Source organism: Tachypleus tridentatus, chromosome 13 (assembly GCF_004210375.1).
Source record: "Tachypleus tridentatus isolate NWPU-2018 chromosome 13, ASM421037v1, whole genome shotgun sequence".
In the NCBI taxonomy this organism is placed as follows: Eukaryota; Metazoa; Arthropoda; class Merostomata; order Xiphosura; family Limulidae; genus Tachypleus; species Tachypleus tridentatus.
This window is the reverse complement of record NC_134837.1, coordinates 66486628-66504756: the sequence shown is the minus strand read 5'-3', so window position 1 is coordinate 66504756 and position 18129 is coordinate 66486628. Positions and strand designations below refer to the sequence as shown.

Here is an 18129-nt window from a genome sequence, read left to right as displayed (position 1 = left end):
ACTTTTCTTCCCAACACCTCGAACATAAAGCTATACTATTGTTGTATAATATATTTTTAATATCGTAATTTTTTGTTTGTTGAAGGAAGATGCAGATCGTAAGTTGTGACACAAAGAAAATCGCCTAGAAAGTTCTAAGATTTGATCTTAAGTTTTTGTGTTAGCGTATTCGAACCTATAAATTATAAAAACGAAATATTGTAAGGTGTGGAGAGTAATTTCAAGACAGAGAGCTAACTAGTCAATATGTTTACTAAGAGGATAACTTTAAATAAGTAAGCTGATTTGTTTTACATTAGTTAACTTCATTCGTAACATAGGCCTGTAACATGTTTTAGCAGCGTGCAAGTGTTCAAGTTTGTATAAACGTTAAGGTTTATTAATGTTATTATTGTTGTGTGGAGCGGACGTTGAATTATTTCACAGGATAATTTAAAAGAACCCCCCCCCAGAGGTCACTCTTTCAAAACATCGTTATCATAATTCAGAATTACTGTTTTGGATCTATTTAATTCACGTGAATTATTTCAATTGCTACTATTTCTGTACTATACAAATAAATGTTAAGCTTATTAACTTTCCCTACTGTTAGATCAATAGAGAATGTAGAGGGCGTTACATTAAAAAGGATTTTGAATGTCAAATTCAGCAAGTCACATGACAGCCACAGCCATATAAAGTTGCAGTAGACACAAGTCACATGTACACAATTTATTTCCACGACATACACATTCAATCATTGCATACCACAACCATCTAGACAATAAAACGTATATTCGCACTATTCCATATGAAAACATGACGATAAAGTCGCCTTATGCAGTGTCTATAGATTTCTGTGCGTTATGTATATCATATGAACTCTGGAAAAACTGTCAATCCTCCTATATTAGATGGATTATGAAAAGCCTGCAAGTAGTTGGGATATGCTTTTAACATACGAGTTTTACAAAAGCTTTGATAATGGAAACTAAGTTGCAGGGCTGTTGACAAGATGCAGGAACGTCAGAGAGAGAGCATAACCGGACATGATAACCTCGATTTTAACGATGTAATGCCTCATCCCCAAATCGTTTAAATATAACGTACCAATCTTGATTTAAGATTAACAAGTTTAATAATTCTACCCCTTATTTAATTTATTGAAATACTAATTAACAACATATATAACCGTATATACTTGGAAGAAGAGTTGACAAGTAGATATAATCCAGTTTAGAGCTATATATGAATTAAAAGTCTTTTGGGTTAAATGTAGTTAAATACATGTCCATTGTTATTTCGTAGGAAAACAATTCAACTAAGTTTACAATAAGAACAAATATGAGAAATGTATTCAACAAAACAGAAGTTAAAATGCTGGATTTTATGTGAGCTATTTCACCATCATACCTGATGTGTTTAACAGCTTTCTGTCGGATACCGAGCCAGTTGAATCTTCTCTGAAATATTATTTTTACTGAATTTATGCCTCGACAAATTATGTTAGTGTCTGTACTCTGTTGATAGATTATTAATGAAATCAGCTACTTTCAAGGCGCTACGTGAACGAATACTCATGTTCCAGTATAAAGTTACACAGTAAATTATCTCTGTTATATCTGTCGCAGGATTCGAGTCCAAAATCGTAGCGTTAAAAGCCTTCAATCTCACCGTTCAGCCACTCAAAGATAGTTGTATTATAAGGCATTAACCTCACCACTCAGCCACTAGGGAAGCCTTTAATGTCACTGCCTCGTCATCACGGGATACTTATATTGTAAACCTTAAATCACTAGATGGATAATAGTATCTTAACTCTATAATCTCACCACTCAGCCACTAGGGGAATATTAGTATCGTAAGCCTATAATTTCACCACTCAGCAACAAGGGCTATTAGGAATATAAACTTTCTGTTTCACTGCTAGGCCACCAGGAAATATTAGTAAATATAAACCTTCAATTCCGCTGTTAGGCCACCAGGAAATATTAGTACACATAAACCTTGAATCTCACTGCCAGGCCACCAGGAAATGTTAATAAATATAAACCTTCAGTCTCACCGCTAAGCCACCAGGAAATATTAGTATATATAAACCTTTAATCTCACCGCCAGGCCACCAGAAAGTAGAAGTAACGTAAACCTTCAAACTCACCGCTAAGTACGTAGGGTATAATATAAATACTATTACATTTCAGAGTATATAAAATTATCATAGGTGAATAACTAAAGTGAATATTTGAAGTGCACGTGGAAGTACCATTTACCACTTGTATTAAAGTAAGTACGTGCTTCATATTCTAGGCGCCATCACACTGATTCTGAGACAGCTCTTCGATCTGGACCCTTGAGATGTAGTTCAATCGGCTGTAAAAAGAAGTAGCGACACAAGCTCAGATTCTTGTTGTAAAACACAACACGATGCAGAATGTTTTCCCCCCTGGGACATTCAACTTATCTACACTCTTTCTCCCCCTTCCTTTACTGAGTCGTACCATTTTTCAAGTTTGTCGGGCATCACGATAATGTGTCATAAGTTTTATGATAGTTTATATGTTACCAAATCAAGCTCACAGTTAATGGCGCACTATATGGTTTTCCTAAGTTTCCTTATTGGTTCAACCTTGCTTTACATATTAAATATTCTACCAAACATAAAATCATGTGATTTGTCAAACTTGACTAAATTGTTTTCTCTCTATGCTGTTCCTCAGTGGCACAGAGATAAGTCCGTGGGCTTACAACGCTAGAAGCCGGGTTTCGATACCCGTGATGGGCAGTTCAAATAGCCCTTTGTGTATCTTTACACTTAACTAGAAACAAATTCTTTATTTTACAAATACTTCTCCTACTCATGATACATTTAAAAATACACTGAACTAGAAACCTACCAGTACAACTAAACAGTATCCAACTTCATATACACTTATGATGGCCATTGTTTGTTTGTAGTATTTAGTTTACCTAATCTAACCTTAAATAGCTTAAAAAGTTCAGAATCAGAAAAGAAGGTTTGACGAATTCAAAGCCCGAGTTGCTGAACTGAGCATCTTGATGTTGAGACAGTATTTAGAATACACTTGTCCATTATGGTATCAAACTGTAATGTTGAGACAGCATTTAGAACACACTTGTCCATGATGGTATCAAACTGTAATGTTGAGACAGCATTTAGAACACACTTGTCCATGATGGTATCAAACTGTAATGTTGAGACAGTATTTAAAATACACTTGTCCATGATGGTATCAAACTGTAATGTTGAGACAGTATTTAGAATACACTTATCCATGATGGTATCAAACTGTAATGTTGAGACAGTATTTAGAACACATTTGTCCATGATGGTATCAAACTGTAATGTTGAGACAGTATTTAGAATACACTTATCCATGATGGTATCAAACTGTAATGTTGAGACAGCATTTAGAACACACTTGTCCATTATGGTATCAAACTGTAATGTTGAGACAGTATTTAGAATACACTTCTCCATGATGGTATCAAACTGTAATGTTGAGACAGTATTTAGAATACACTTGTCCATGATGGTATCAAACTGTAATGTTGAGACAGTATTTAGAATACACTTCTCCATGATGGTATCAAACTGTAATGTTGAGACAGTATTTAGAACACACTTGTCCATGATGATATTAAACTGTAATGTTGAGACAGTATTTAAAATACACTTGTCCATGATGGTATCAAACTGTAATGTTGAGACAGTATTTAGAATACACTTATCCATGATGGTATCAAACTGTAATGTTGAGACAGTATTTAGAATACACTTGTCCATTATGGTATCAAACTGTAATGTTGAGACAGCATTTAGAACACACTTGTCCATGATGGTATCAAACTGTAATGTTGAGACAGCATTTAGAACACACTTGTCCATGATGGTATCAAACTGTAATGTTGAGACAGTATTTAGAACACACTTGTCCATGATGATATCAAACTGTAATGTTGAGACAGTATTTAAAATACACTTGTCCATGATGGTATCAAACTGTAATGTTGAGACAGTATTTAGAATACACTTATCCATGATGGTATCAAACTGTAATGTTGAGACAGTATTTAGAATACACTTATCCATGATGGTATCAAAGTATAATGTTCAGACAGTATTTAGAAAACATTTGTCCATGATGGTATCAAACTGTAATGTTGAGACAGTATTTAGAATACACTTATCCATGATGGTATCAAACTGTAATGTTGAGACAGTACTTAAAATACACTTCTCCATGATGGTATCAAACTGTAATGTTGAGACAGTATTTAGAGTACACTTATCCATGATGGTATCAAACTGTAATGTTGAGACAGTATTTAGAATACACTTGTCCATGATGGTATCAAACTGTAATGTTGAGACAGTATTTAGAATACACTTCTCCATGATGGTATCAAACTGTAATGTTAAGACAGTATTACACTTATCCATGATGGTATCAAACTGTAATGTTGAGACACTTACACTTCCATGATGGTATCAAACTGTAATGTTGAGACAGTATTTAGAATACACTTGTCCATGATGGTATCAAACTGTAATGTTGAGACAGTATTTAGAATACACTTGTCCATGATGGTATCAAACTGTAATGTTGAGACAGTATTTAGAATACACTTGTCCATGATGGTATCAAACTGTAATGTTGAGACAGTATTTAGAATACACTTGTCCATGATGGTATCAAACTGTAATGTTGAGACAGTATTTAGAATACACTTGTCCATGATGGTATCAAACTGTAATGTTGAGACAGTATTTAGAATACACTTCTCCATGATGGTATCAAACTGTAATGTTGAGACAGTATTTAGAATACACTTGTCCATGATGGTATCAAACTAATGTTAAGACAGTATTTAGAATACACTTCTCCATGATGGTATCAAACTGTAATGTTGAGACAGTATTTAGAATACACTTATCCATGGTGGTATCAAACTGTAATGGTGAGACAGTATTTAGAATACACTTATCCATGATGGTATCAAACTGTAATGTTGAGACAGTACTTAGAATACACTTATCCATGATGGTATCAAACTGTAGCGATCGTTTTCGAAATTGAAACGAATTTAAAGTGAGCTCAGGAAATAACAGAAAAAATCTAACTGTTTAAGGCTGTTTTTTATGAACATAGAACGTGATATACTTCGAAAGCTGGAATTCTCGAATTTCGTGAACGAAGCCAGAAAAAGATAATTTTAGATTTATACAGAAATATGTAAGGTTCTAATCAAGTTGTCTTCATAATTATTCATGAGTGAATAAAATGTGTTTGTACATGCTCATTGTTTGTCTATATTGTTACAAGGTTATATGTATAATTAACTTGATCTCACAGTATGATTTTGACAATGATGTTAATTCAGTTTCCTAGATGTTAATACATCTATTATAAAAAGTCCACTTTTCGTATTGTTTGGGGCCCAAGCCACCCTTAATCCCTAACTGCATAAAATTACTTTAAAATAACTTATTAAGTAATTAATTAACGCTGTTTTAGAGAGGAAAGACTATTATCATATGTTGTGAAGAATTTGGTTCGTTCTTTAAAGTATAGTTCTGTTCCGAATAATAGGGTTACAATCCAAAAGGCAATGTTGGTTACTATCGAGTGTCACTTTGTTACTTGTTGTAGCTTGTTGGTGCATATTGACAAGAAATTATGATATATAATAAAAAAAACAACTCAGGAGTGAAATAAAGGTGGATCGAAAAAGTTATCAAAGGTGCGACTTAAAGGAATGAAATCAGAATTGGTGGGTGAACTTGTAGCTACACTTATAACACTGGTAATAACAGCAATTGTTCATTCATTAGTTAAGCTGGCCGTTTTGTTTTTCGTTGTGTTTTTGTCCAACTTAGGGCATGATGATGGTTGAAACAAAAGATGAGGTCTAGCTAACTAATAAGTTAATATTTGCTCCACAATTCTTATCAAAGTTATAAACACTAGTTTAGCCGCCAATGTTGATATCATTTAAATCACACACTCACACGTTTCGGCCACACCTGTTTTTCACATCTAAGGTGTTGTTGTTTTTAGATACTATATATATTGAATAATACATAGAAATTGATAACTATTACTGTTTCAGATTGTATTCTGAATGCTCATGCATTTCTTTTCATGCTTTAGCCAGAGTTTATATTATACAAAATCAGATCTGTTACGTGACCTCAGCTCTATATTAATTTGTTATGCATAATGAACTCGTTACTATGGGTTAGTTCTGTGAATTGTGAAGTAGTTATGCATATTATGCACGTTGCCCAAAATAATACATCCTGGATCTTTCTGACCAGTCCGTAAAAATAATGACAGGAAAGGCAACTTACTTGTTTGTTTAAAATTAAACACAAAGCTACACTATGGGCTATCTGTGCTCTGCCCACTACGGGTATCGACAACCGGTTTCTAGAGGTTTGAGTTCACAAACACACCTGGGGAGCAGCGATTTATTTCTTTAACTGGAAGTTCTAAATTTCTACGTCTTGAAACATAAGTAAAGGTAAGCAAGTGACAAATGTAATGTCAAAAATAAATCACACTGGTCATTTACTTCATAACTCTTCCAGCGTCTCTAGTACAGAAACTCCACATTGACGAAGCTTAACTAACAGAAATTAAACAACCAATCAAGAATTTGCAAAACACACTGGTCTATCTGGCGTTTCTAAATTATCATTGAAATTGTTTTTCATAATTTAGTGAACGTTTAAACTTAAAATAGCCATTTTCGTTTGTTTTGATGTAATTCCACTCGTAGCATTACAAACGTTTGTTCAGTATTGCGGTAATTAATCTACCTTGTGATACGAAAATCCTTAGGACTAAAGGTCGCATAATTTGAGGAGAGAATTGTCCGCCACTGCACGTGTTTTCAGTATTTCTGCAATGAATACATATTTTGTTCATTTTTATTAAAGCGTCCAGACTTTTATTTTCCCTGTTTCCCAAAACTCAGTCAAATACTCTCACCTGGAAAGTTCACTGAAATCACTGGGTTGAACATAGAGTTATTCGCGGGTATTTCTGTCAGAGAAATTTGTCAGGGAATATGTTTAAGCTGAAAATATCAGGCATAGTAGTGAGTATATTTTTATGGGACTGTATATATTATTGTAAGCTATATATTCAAGGTTTTAATTTAGTTGTTTGCTAGAAAAAGCTGCTGACACGATGATGACGGTAGATTTAAAGAGTTTATTAAACTAGTCCTAGAATTCATATATGTCATCGAGCTGGAAACTTATTAAATATCTAGAAGATAGAATGCATTGTAAATACGAGAATTATTGAAGCATTTAGTCAGTTTCCAGTTTGTTCAGTGACTAAGAAGTGATTAAAGTATTCAAATCAGTGTTAAGTTATCGCTTATATTCTGGTACTCGATCGATTAGCCGTGAATTTTGTCGTAGGCCTGGCATGGCCATGTGGTTAGGGTACTCGACTCGTAATATGAAGGTCACGGGTTCAAATCCCCATCACACCAAAAGTTCTCTCCCTTTCAGCCGTGGGGGCGTTATAAATTGACGGTGAACCACACTATTCGCTGATAAAAAAGAAGCCCAAGAGTTTGTAGTGGGTGGTAATGGCTAACTGCCTTACCCCTAGTCTTACACTTCAAAATTAGGAACGGCTAGTACAGACAGCCCTCGTGTAGCTTTGCGCGAAATTCAAAAACAAACAAACAAACAAATTTTGTCGCAGTACACAATTTGTTTTTAGCACATTTACAATATTAATAGTAAAAATATATATATTTTTAGGCATAAAAAATAAAACCTTTATTAGATATTTCAGCTAAATAATTGTGTTACTGAAATTAATCGGCTGAAATATATAACAAAGATTTTATTTTCCATTGTGTCAAAATCATAATTTCTGTTTTTACTATTACAGTCGTAGGACGTTTAACAAGTAAATTTCTGTTGAAAATAAAACGTTATTTGTGAACATGAGCCTACAACTGTGTGCAAGTGAACGTAGCGTGTACCAAACATTGAGGAAGAAATATACTAATTTGTTGTTTTTACTTGCACTGGTGCATTATTTTACCAACTATTGTAACTCGAAAAGAACCTGCCGAACGATAGACCTAATAGAACGTGTAATTACGTTAGTCTACGTCTAAATGAAAATCGTTTCAACTTTATTTTGTGCAAGTAGACGCCCTTCGTCAGACGTTAAAGACCATGTGGTCACAGCCTGAAAGAGTGCATAGAAAACAGATAGATAAGATAGTTTTTATTCAGACGTATCAATCTATTCTTTATTATCACATCTTTCAGAACAACATTCATCCATTAATACTAAAGAGTCGTTCCAACGTAGGCCAGACATGGTCAGGCGGTTAAGGCGCTCGACTCGTAATTTAAGGGTCACGGGTTTGAATCCCCGTTACACCACACCCGCTCGCCCTTTCAGCCTGTGGAACCATAAATGACCCGGCATGGCCTAGCGTGTTAAGGCGTGCGATTCGTAATCCGAGTGTCGCGGGTTCGCATCCCCGTCGCACCAAAACGTGCTCGCCCTTTCAGCCGTGAGAGCGTTATAATATGACGGCCAATCCCACTATTCGTTGGTAAAAGAGTAGCCCAAGAGTTGGCGGTGGGTGGTGATGACTAGCTGCCTTCCCTCTAGTCTTACACTGCTAAATTAGGGACGGCTAGCACAGATAGCCCTCGAGTAGCTTTGTGCGAAAATTCAAAAACAACAATAACAATCATGCTGAAACGCCAAAAATTCCCGAACCTATTGGGCTCAAACCCTGAATGTTTAAGTACCTAGCAAAGCCTCTGTTGGTTATTTTCAAAAGCCACAATTTTTAGTTTTAATTTTACAAACATTAAAAGAATAACTTTTTTCACATTTTATGTCTAACTCTTGCTGTAAAACTGTTAAAAGCAAAATATTCACGCTTTTACTTCATATTTCTTGATAGAACGCCCCTCAGTGGCACAGCGGTATGTTTCCAAACTTACAACGGATTTCGATACCCATGGTGTGCAGAGCACAGAGAGCCTATTGTGTAGCTATATGCTTAATTACAAAGAACAACAACTACAGAAAAAGTACATAAGATATAAAAATATAAACAAATTTTTAAAGATAATTTTTATTTGTTTAAAGTTATTTTAGGTTATCTGTGCTATGGGTATCGAATCCCAGTTTCTATTATTATAAGTCCGCAAACATACAACTATCTTCCTGGAGGCGCTTTCGTAGGTTAAACACTACAAACCCAAGAGTCGACAATTGTTACGTATTTAATTTATCCCGGACGAGTCTCCGATTCATTATGGTATAGGCCCGGCATGGCCAAGTAGTTAAGGCACTCAACTCGTAATTCGATGGTCGCGGGTTCGAATCACCGTCATACCAAACATGCTCGCCCTTTCAGCCATGGGGGCGTTATAATGTGATGGCCAATTCCACTACTCGTTGGTAAAAGAATAGCCCAATAATTGGCGGTGGGTGGTGATGACTAGTTGGCCTTCCCTCTTGTCTTACACTGCTAAATTAGGGACGGCTAGCGCAGACAGTCCTCGTGTGACTTTGCGCGAAATTCAAACCAAACCATTACGTTACATACGTTAGGTATCACAAAATAGGCAGGAAAAATTGAATTTGAGTTTTTTAGAAGTTGACTGAATGTGAGTATCATCAACTTTATGACATTTTCCAACAATATTGATATACACACAAGTTACTTTCTTAGCACAAATATATTTTAATATACAAACAATACGATTTATAATAACGGTTATTACAAATAATGATCCATATATAAAAGTTTAATAAACCTACAAACCAGACTGAATATTTTGTCGACGGTTCACGAGGATCGAACTCTGTTTTGATATTGTTACATTTCGCTTAATGGACAGCTTCACGCCGTTTCCAACGAAGATATCTAATATCCTCGTAGATATACAAACATCCAAAGTTAATTCACTGAAGTTAAACGGTTTCTAATGTACGAAATTTATGAACTTTATTTGTTAAATATCTGTAGTTTCCGGATTAATAAGCTTTTATCACAGTTATAGTTTCCAAGTTTAATGGTATACTGACTGTAGCAGACTAATAATATTAAGACTGTCTACACTCTTGTTGTGATAGCTACCTTTTATACTCGTCAGGAGAGATTCTCGAAAATTCATTTGGCCCATCAATGTTGATATTTACTTAGATAAATATATTGTTGATTCTTACGCTCAAGAATCTTCTACAAATTTAGAGAACAGGCGGGACTATAGCAATACACACATAACAGTATAAGTTACATGCATTGATAAATATATATGTAACTAACACAAACATCAGCATTAATATATATATATACACTATTAAATCTGTTTCATAACATTATTAGGTTATGTAAGTCTTAGTTCAAAAATAATTGGTCGATTTATGATAAACATGACCATTTAAGAACGTGGGATATATTTTTTAATACTTTTATTTCGTGTGGATTCGAAACCTGGAGTTATTCCGTGAAAGTTTGGGCTGTTTTGACTAGACAAAAAGAAGACATTTGGTACTATTTTTGAGGTCTAAGTTGTTGGATCTAACCCAGAACCATGAGAGCTAACATGAAGAAATTAACTTTTAAATATAAAGTAAAACGATGTAGCAACAAAACACGGTTGAAATGTTCTAGATATGGTTGTGAATGTAATGGTTTTAAATGTAGCAATTAAGGTAACCCAGGTCGGATGAGGGAAGAACTTATTCGAAGATATCAAAATCGATTTGACATACCAGATGATTCGGACATTAGTCAATTGATCCGTATACTTACAGTGAAACATAATATAACAAGCATAACAGTGTCATTATCTTTAATGGCACAAAACATTGAAACTAACCACTCAGTAAAGACTTAAAATGTGGTGTTGAAGTAGATCCATTACAAGATGGTTTCTCTAGTGATTCTCAAATTAAAAATACCATATCTGGAATGAAGATTAAATATAAGAAGGATGGTGCAATACCAAGTACGTTACCATTATGGTATAGTTCATATAAATTGCCATAATTTCATTAATAATTAGTTTGTTTTCGTTTTAGAAATTATGCCGAGCTTTCGTTCATCGAGATCATTCGAAATAACCCTCAATTACCGATTTAATGAACGACCCCCTTGTTGAACGTTTTAGAATCAATACTAAAAGACAGTGGGCTGGCTCGTGTAGCAGCTGTTAAAACGTTTCTTATTTTTTTATCCCGCTGGCTCAACGGTAAGTCTAAGGGCCAATAATAATCATCATAAGGTTTCAATAGTCGCAATGGGTATAGTCCAGATAGTCCATTCTATAGCTTGGTGATTAAAAACAAAACAAACCAAACTAAAGTATCTGGCTATTGGAATATAGTGCATAAAGAAAATTTTCATAATACAATAATTAAAATGATTTTATGAGATATGAAATATCTGGAAGGAAACAACTTTGAAGCCTGAAACCTGATCACAATTAGTTAGGGGCGTAGATTTTTTACACCCGATGGGGGTGATGATTTTTGCAACCACTTATGTGGACTGTTCAATTTGCAAATTGGTAATCTCTGATAACATGAACCTCAAAGCTGTAAACATGCAGTCACAGAGTTATCTTGTTGCCACGATACTTGCATGTATACTTAGGCCTACTGACTGATACTTACGAATTATCGCTTAGATCGAAAAGCTTAGAAGCATGCCTATATTAAAGATGTACATTTCGGCTATGTAATTACTATTGTAATTACTATGTAATTACGTAATTCGATTGGTAAGAATACGAGAATCACAAGAACAAACACACAATTTGTAGGCCTGTGATGCAATAAAACAATTCAACAGACCAAACTGTAGGGGGGGATGATTGTATGTACCATACCCTCGCCTAAAATGAAGGGGGGATGTATAACCCCATCCTCCCAGGATCTACGCCCCTGCAATTAGTCCATTATTGTATGGTACATTGATAATTATTTTCATAATTAATGAGAAAAGTGATACTTATTTTTCATGTTTTCCAGCCAGTTAGTTTCGTGTAACATCTTATACCCAATGTTTTCACGTGATATCCACCACTACTTCCAGAGAGCTAACAGTCAAGCGCACATGAAAATGTCGAGAGATTACGTGAACTGAAAATGGAGGCTTTTAGATTAGGTTTCTGTCACGAAGTACTAAGATTATAAGAATCCGGCTCACTGAAAGCGTAAAGTGAATATTAATTTACCACTTTCTTTGTAGAATGCTATATTATACAAAATGCTCGTTTGAATTTTAAAACATTTCCCATCATATTGGAAAGTCTGAATTTCACGCATAGATGTGGGTATTAACACTTTAATTAAATTAAAGTATGGAACAACGATCTTCTTAGATCATCTTCTGGTTAACAAAGAGAGTTTGCAGCTGACTGTTGCCGGGCACATGTCTTAGGGACGAGAGTATAAATTATTTTAATTAAAGTTTCAATACGCATACCAGCCGTCTTGAGAATACCTTTTTACTTCAAGTGTGTTTGTCGTCATTATAAAAGTAAACTAATTCTAAGTTTGTAATACATAAATACCTGAAATAAAAACAGCTTTTTGTTTGGGAGAAACTTTTCCTGTGTACTTCTGCCATGCCGAATACAGTCCATCAGATAGTACGTAAGCTAAAAACACTGTCACTACCAAAGACCCTATGTTCTTAACAAGTTGGGACCACACCGAACTTGTTATTCCCACCAACCAAAGGCCCGTGACCACGAGAGCAAATATAAACAACTTTATCATCATGGTAGCTTCACGAGAATGAGAGGACTCATGACGGTTCCGTTAGGGGGCAGCATGAAGAGCACAACCTAGAAAAAAAAGAAGTTGGATTCTAGCCAGAAAAATGTAGGAGATTGGCGTTGTAAAGACGGGAAGAATGGTACTGTTCACAGAAACGACATTCAAACAAACAAAAAACGTGTTAACTGCAAACACTTTTTTATTTTTAATCAAGAAATAAAAGGGTACGCTAATTGTTTCAGCACGTGCGCAAACTCTGTGGCTTTTTCATGTACATATCGTCTGAAAATAGTTTCAGGATGTCTCACGTGGTATGAGATGATGTCACGATGTCTCTCACTGTATGTCATGTAGCTTGCTTTAAAAGAAAATCATTTAAAGAGATTACGTCTTTAACTGTTTTTTTAACATAACACTGATTGTTAAATATGCATGTTAAGATACAATGCCTGTGTTATATAACCCCTCGTAAACCACTAGTGTATTTTCATAGAAGAGCCACATCGGGCTATCTGCTGTGTCCATCAAAGGGAATTGAATCCCTGATTTGAACTTTGTAAATCCGTAAACTTATCGAAGTTCCACCAGGTGGACCCGCTCATCGAAACAACTTATTAATGCAACCAAACGTACAGTCTCGGTATCGGGGTTTACACAGAGATAAAACTTTTCACATGACTCCTTACAAAACAGTCTCGGTATCGGGGTTTACACAGAGATAAAACTTTTCACATGACTCCTTACAAAACAGTCTCGGTATCGGGGTTTACACAGAGATAAAACTTTCACATGACTCCTTACAAAACAGTCTCGGTATCGGGGTTTACACAGAGATAAAACTTTTCACATGACTCCTTACAAAACAGTCTCGGTATCGGGGTTTACACAGAGATAAAACTTTTCACATCACTCTTTACAAAACAGTCTCGGTTTTGGGGTTTACACAGAGATAAAACTTTTCACATGACTCTTTACAAAACAGTCTCGGTATCGGGGTTTACACAGAGATAAAACTTTTCACAAGACTCCTTACAAAACAGTCTCGGTATCGGGGTTTACACAGAGATAAAACTTTTCACATGACTCTTTACAAAACAGTCTCGGTATCGGGGTTTACACAGAGATAAAACTTTTCACATGACTCCTTACAAAACAGTCTCGGTATTGGGGTTTACACAGAGATAAAACTTTTCACATGACTCCTTACAAAACAGTCTCGGTATCGGGGTTTACACAGAGATAAAACTTTTCACATGACTCCTTACAAAACAGTCTCGGTATCGGGGTTTACACAGAGATAAAACTTTTCACATGACTCCTTACAAAACAGTCTCGATATCGGGGTTTACACAGAGATAAAACTTTCACATGACTCCTTACAAAACAGTCTCGGTATCGGGGTTTACACAGAGATAAAACTTTTCACATGACTCTTTACAAAACAGTCTCGGTTTTGGGGTTTACACAGAGATAAAACTTTTCACATGACTCTTTACAAAACAGTCTCGGTATCGGGGTTTACACAGAGATAAAACTTTTCACATGACTCCTTACAAAACAGTCTCGGTATTGGGGTTTACACAGAGATAAAACTTTTCACATGACTCCTTACAAAACAGTCTCGGTATCGGGGTTTACACAGAGATAAAACTTTTCACATGACTCTTTACAAAACAGTCTCGGTTTTGGGGTTTACACAGAGATAAAACTTTTCACATGACTCCTTACAAAACAGTCTCGGTATCGGGGTTTACACAAAGATAAAACTTTTCACATGACTCCTTACAAAACAGTCTCGGTATCGGGGTTTACACAGAGATAAAACTTTTCACATGACTCTTTACAAAACAGTCTCGGTTTTGGGGTTTACACAGAGATAAAACTTTTCACATCACTCTTTACAAAACAGTCTCGGTATCGAGGTTTACACAGAGATAAAACTTTTCACATGACTCCTTACAAAACAGTCTCGGTTTTGGGGTTTACACAGAGATGAAACTTTTCACATGACTCCTTACAAAACAGTCTCGGTATCGGGGTTTACACAGAGATAAAACTTTTCACATGACTCCTTACAAAACAGTCTCGGTATTGGGGTTTACACAGAGATAAAACTTTTCACATGACTCCTTACAAAACAGTCTCGGTATCGGGGTTTACACAGAGATAAAACTTTTCACATGACTCTTTACAAAACAGTCTCGGTTTTGGGGTTTACACAGAGATAAAACTTTTCACATGACTCTTTACAAAACAGTCTCGGTATCGGGGTTTACACAGAGATAAAACTTTTCACATGACTCCTTACAAAACAGTCTCGGTATCGGGGTTTACACAGAGATAAAACTTTTCACATGACTCCTTACAAAACAGTCTCGGTATCGGGGTTTACACAGAGATAAAACTTTTCACATGACTCTTTACAAAACAGTCTCGGTTTTGGGGTTTACACAGAGATAAAACTTTTCACATGACTCTTTACAAAACAGTCTCGGTATCAGGGTTTACACAGAGATAAAACTTTTTACATGACTCCTTACAAAACAGTCTCGGTATCGGGGTTTACACAGAGATAAAACTTTTCACATGACTCCTTACAAAACAGTCTCGGTATCGGGGTTTACACAGAGATAAAACTTTTCACATGACTCCTTACAAAACAGTCTCGGTATCGGGGTTTACACAGAGATAAAACTTTTCACATGACTCTTTACAAAACAGTCTCGGTTTTGGGGTTTACACAGAGATAAAACTTTTCACATGACTCTTTACAAAACAGTCTCGGTATCGGGGTTTACACAGAGATAAAACTTTTCACATGACTCCTTACAAAACAGTCTCGGTATCGGGGTTTACACAGAGATAAAACTTTTCACATGACTCCTTACAAAACAGTCTCGGTATCGGGGTTTACACAGAGATAAAACTTTTCACATGACTCTTTACAAAACAGTCTCGGTTTTGGGGTTTACACAGAGATAAAACTTTTCACATGACTCTTTACAAAACAGTCTCGGTATCGGGGTTTACACAGAGATAAAACTTTTTACATGACTCCTTACAAAACAGTCTCGGTATCGGGGTTTACACAGAGATAAAACTTTTCACATGACTCTTTAGAAAACAGTCTTGTTATCGGGGTTTACACAGAGATAAAACTTTTCACATGACTCCTTACAAAACAGTCTCGGTATTGGGGTTTACACAGAGATAAAACTTTTCACATGACTCCTTACAAAACAGTCTCGGTATCGGGGTTTACACAGAGATAAAACTTTTCACATGACTCTTTACAAAACAGTCTCGGTTTTGGGGTTTACACAGAGATAAAACTTTTCACATGACTCTTTACAAAACAGTCTCGGTTTTGGGGTTTACACAGAGATGAAACTTTTCACATGACTCCTTACAAAACAGTCTCGGTATTGGGGTTTACACAGAGATAAAACTTTTCACATGACTCCTTACAAAACAGTCTCGGTTTTGGGGTTTACACAGAGATAAAACTTTTCACATGACTCCTTACAAAAACCACCTATTTTGCGAAAACACTTTTACGGAGATTTCCCGAAAGTGGAACCCAGATTTCGCATTCGAATACGTAGTCCTACTTACTACAGTTCATAACTTGTTTAAAAAATTAAAGTTGTATTATAGTAACAATAATCATTAAAATGAAAAAAAAATTAAAACAATAGTTCAAATGTTAAATGTGTATTATGAGCCTTGTAAATGTGAGTCATAAGTTCAGAGGTCGCTAGTAAATAACTGTGGCATAAATATGAGAGACGAATCTTGTCACATTTTGAACATTTCACATGATTCATCTGACATGGCCTAGAAAACAAAGGTCAGTGAGTATACATACATATACACTGCTGGCTAAAATCTTAAGGGCAATGAACATAAAGAAAAAATATGCATTTTGCGTTGTTAGACTCAACCACTTATTTGAGTAGAGCTTTGAAAGATGAAAATAAGAAAAGGGAAAATAAAAAAAAAAAAACTTTTTTACCATTTAATAGGGAAAATGTGAACACATTGAAATTAGCCTAAATACTAGCTGGTCAAAAGTTTAAGACCATACTGAAACGAAGCGTTAATCGGTAAACACGTAACGAAATTTAGTCATTTGTGTTCAACCATCAGCGTTGTCAACATCTCCAACTAACATCTTCTGTGTTACTTTGGGTAAAAACATGGCAAAGGCTAAAAAGTTGACAGAGTTTGAACGTGGCAGAATTGTCAAGCTGCAAAAGCAAGGTCTCTCTCAACGTGCCATCGCTGGTGAGATTGGGTGTAGTAAAACTGCTGTTGCAAATTTCTTAAAAGACCCTGAGGGATACGGAACGAGAATTTCAGTGGTCGGCCCAAGAAAATTTCGTCGGCGTTGAACAGGAGGATTCGACAGGTTGCCCAGCAAGACACCAGCCGATCGTCGAACCAGGTTAAGGCCCTTACGGACGCAGAATACAGCTCAAGAACAATAAGACGGCATCTACGAGAGAAAGGCTTTAAAAACCATAAACGTCTTCAAAGGCCACGCCTCCTTCCACACCACGAAAGAGCTCGGTTAAACTTTGCTGAGAAGCACCAAACATGGGACGTAGAAAAGTGGACGAAGGTTTTGTTCTCTGATGAGAAAAAAATTTTAACCTGGATGGTACAGATGATTTCCAACGTTACTGGCACGATAAGGATATCCCACCGGAGACATTTTCTTCACGACACAGTGGAGGAGGTTGCATCATGATCTGGGGTGCTTTCTCCTTCCATGGAACAATGAAGCTTCAGGTTATACAGGGGCGTCAAACAGTAGCTGGCTACACTGGCATGTTGGAGAGAGCATCCTTATTGATTGAAGGCCCTCGCTTATGTGGAAATGATTGAATCTTTCAGCAGGACAACGCTGCAATCCGCAATGCCCGCAGGACAAAGGACTTTTTCATGGCGAATAACGTGATTCTTTTGGACCATCCAGCGTGTTCGCCCGAACTCAACCCTATTAAAAATGTTTGGGGTGGATGGCAAGGGAAGTCTATAGAAATGGACGTCAATTCCAAAAAGTACATAATCTTCGTGAAGCCATCTTCACCAGTTGGAATAACATTCCAGCCAGCCTTCTGCAAACGCTTATATCGACCATGCCAAAGCGAATGTTTGAAGTTATTCGCAATGACCTCTTGTTGGTCATTTCCTACCCTGTTTAGGACTTCTTTTTTGGTATGGTCTTAAACTTTTTACCAGCCAGTATTTAGGTTAATTTCATGGTGTTCACATTTTCCCTATTAAATGCTAAAAAAGTTTTTAATTTTTATTTTTCCTTTTCTTA

General features: G+C 35.9%; 1 protein-coding gene across 1 annotated transcript in view; it reads right to left on the bottom strand.

The window, feature by feature from the left end:
* Positions 1-12829, bottom strand: part of LOC143237272 (retinol dehydrogenase 16-like) — a 32116-nt gene extending 19287 nt beyond the window's left edge. Inside the window, exon 1 of the mRNA XM_076476339.1 lies at positions 12590-12829. Coding sequence (XP_076332454.1) covers positions 12590-12800 — 211 coding nt within the window. The 5' untranslated portion in view covers positions 12801-12829. The remainder of the gene's footprint in view (positions 1-12589) is intronic.
* Positions 12830-18129: the final 5300 nt, after the last annotated feature.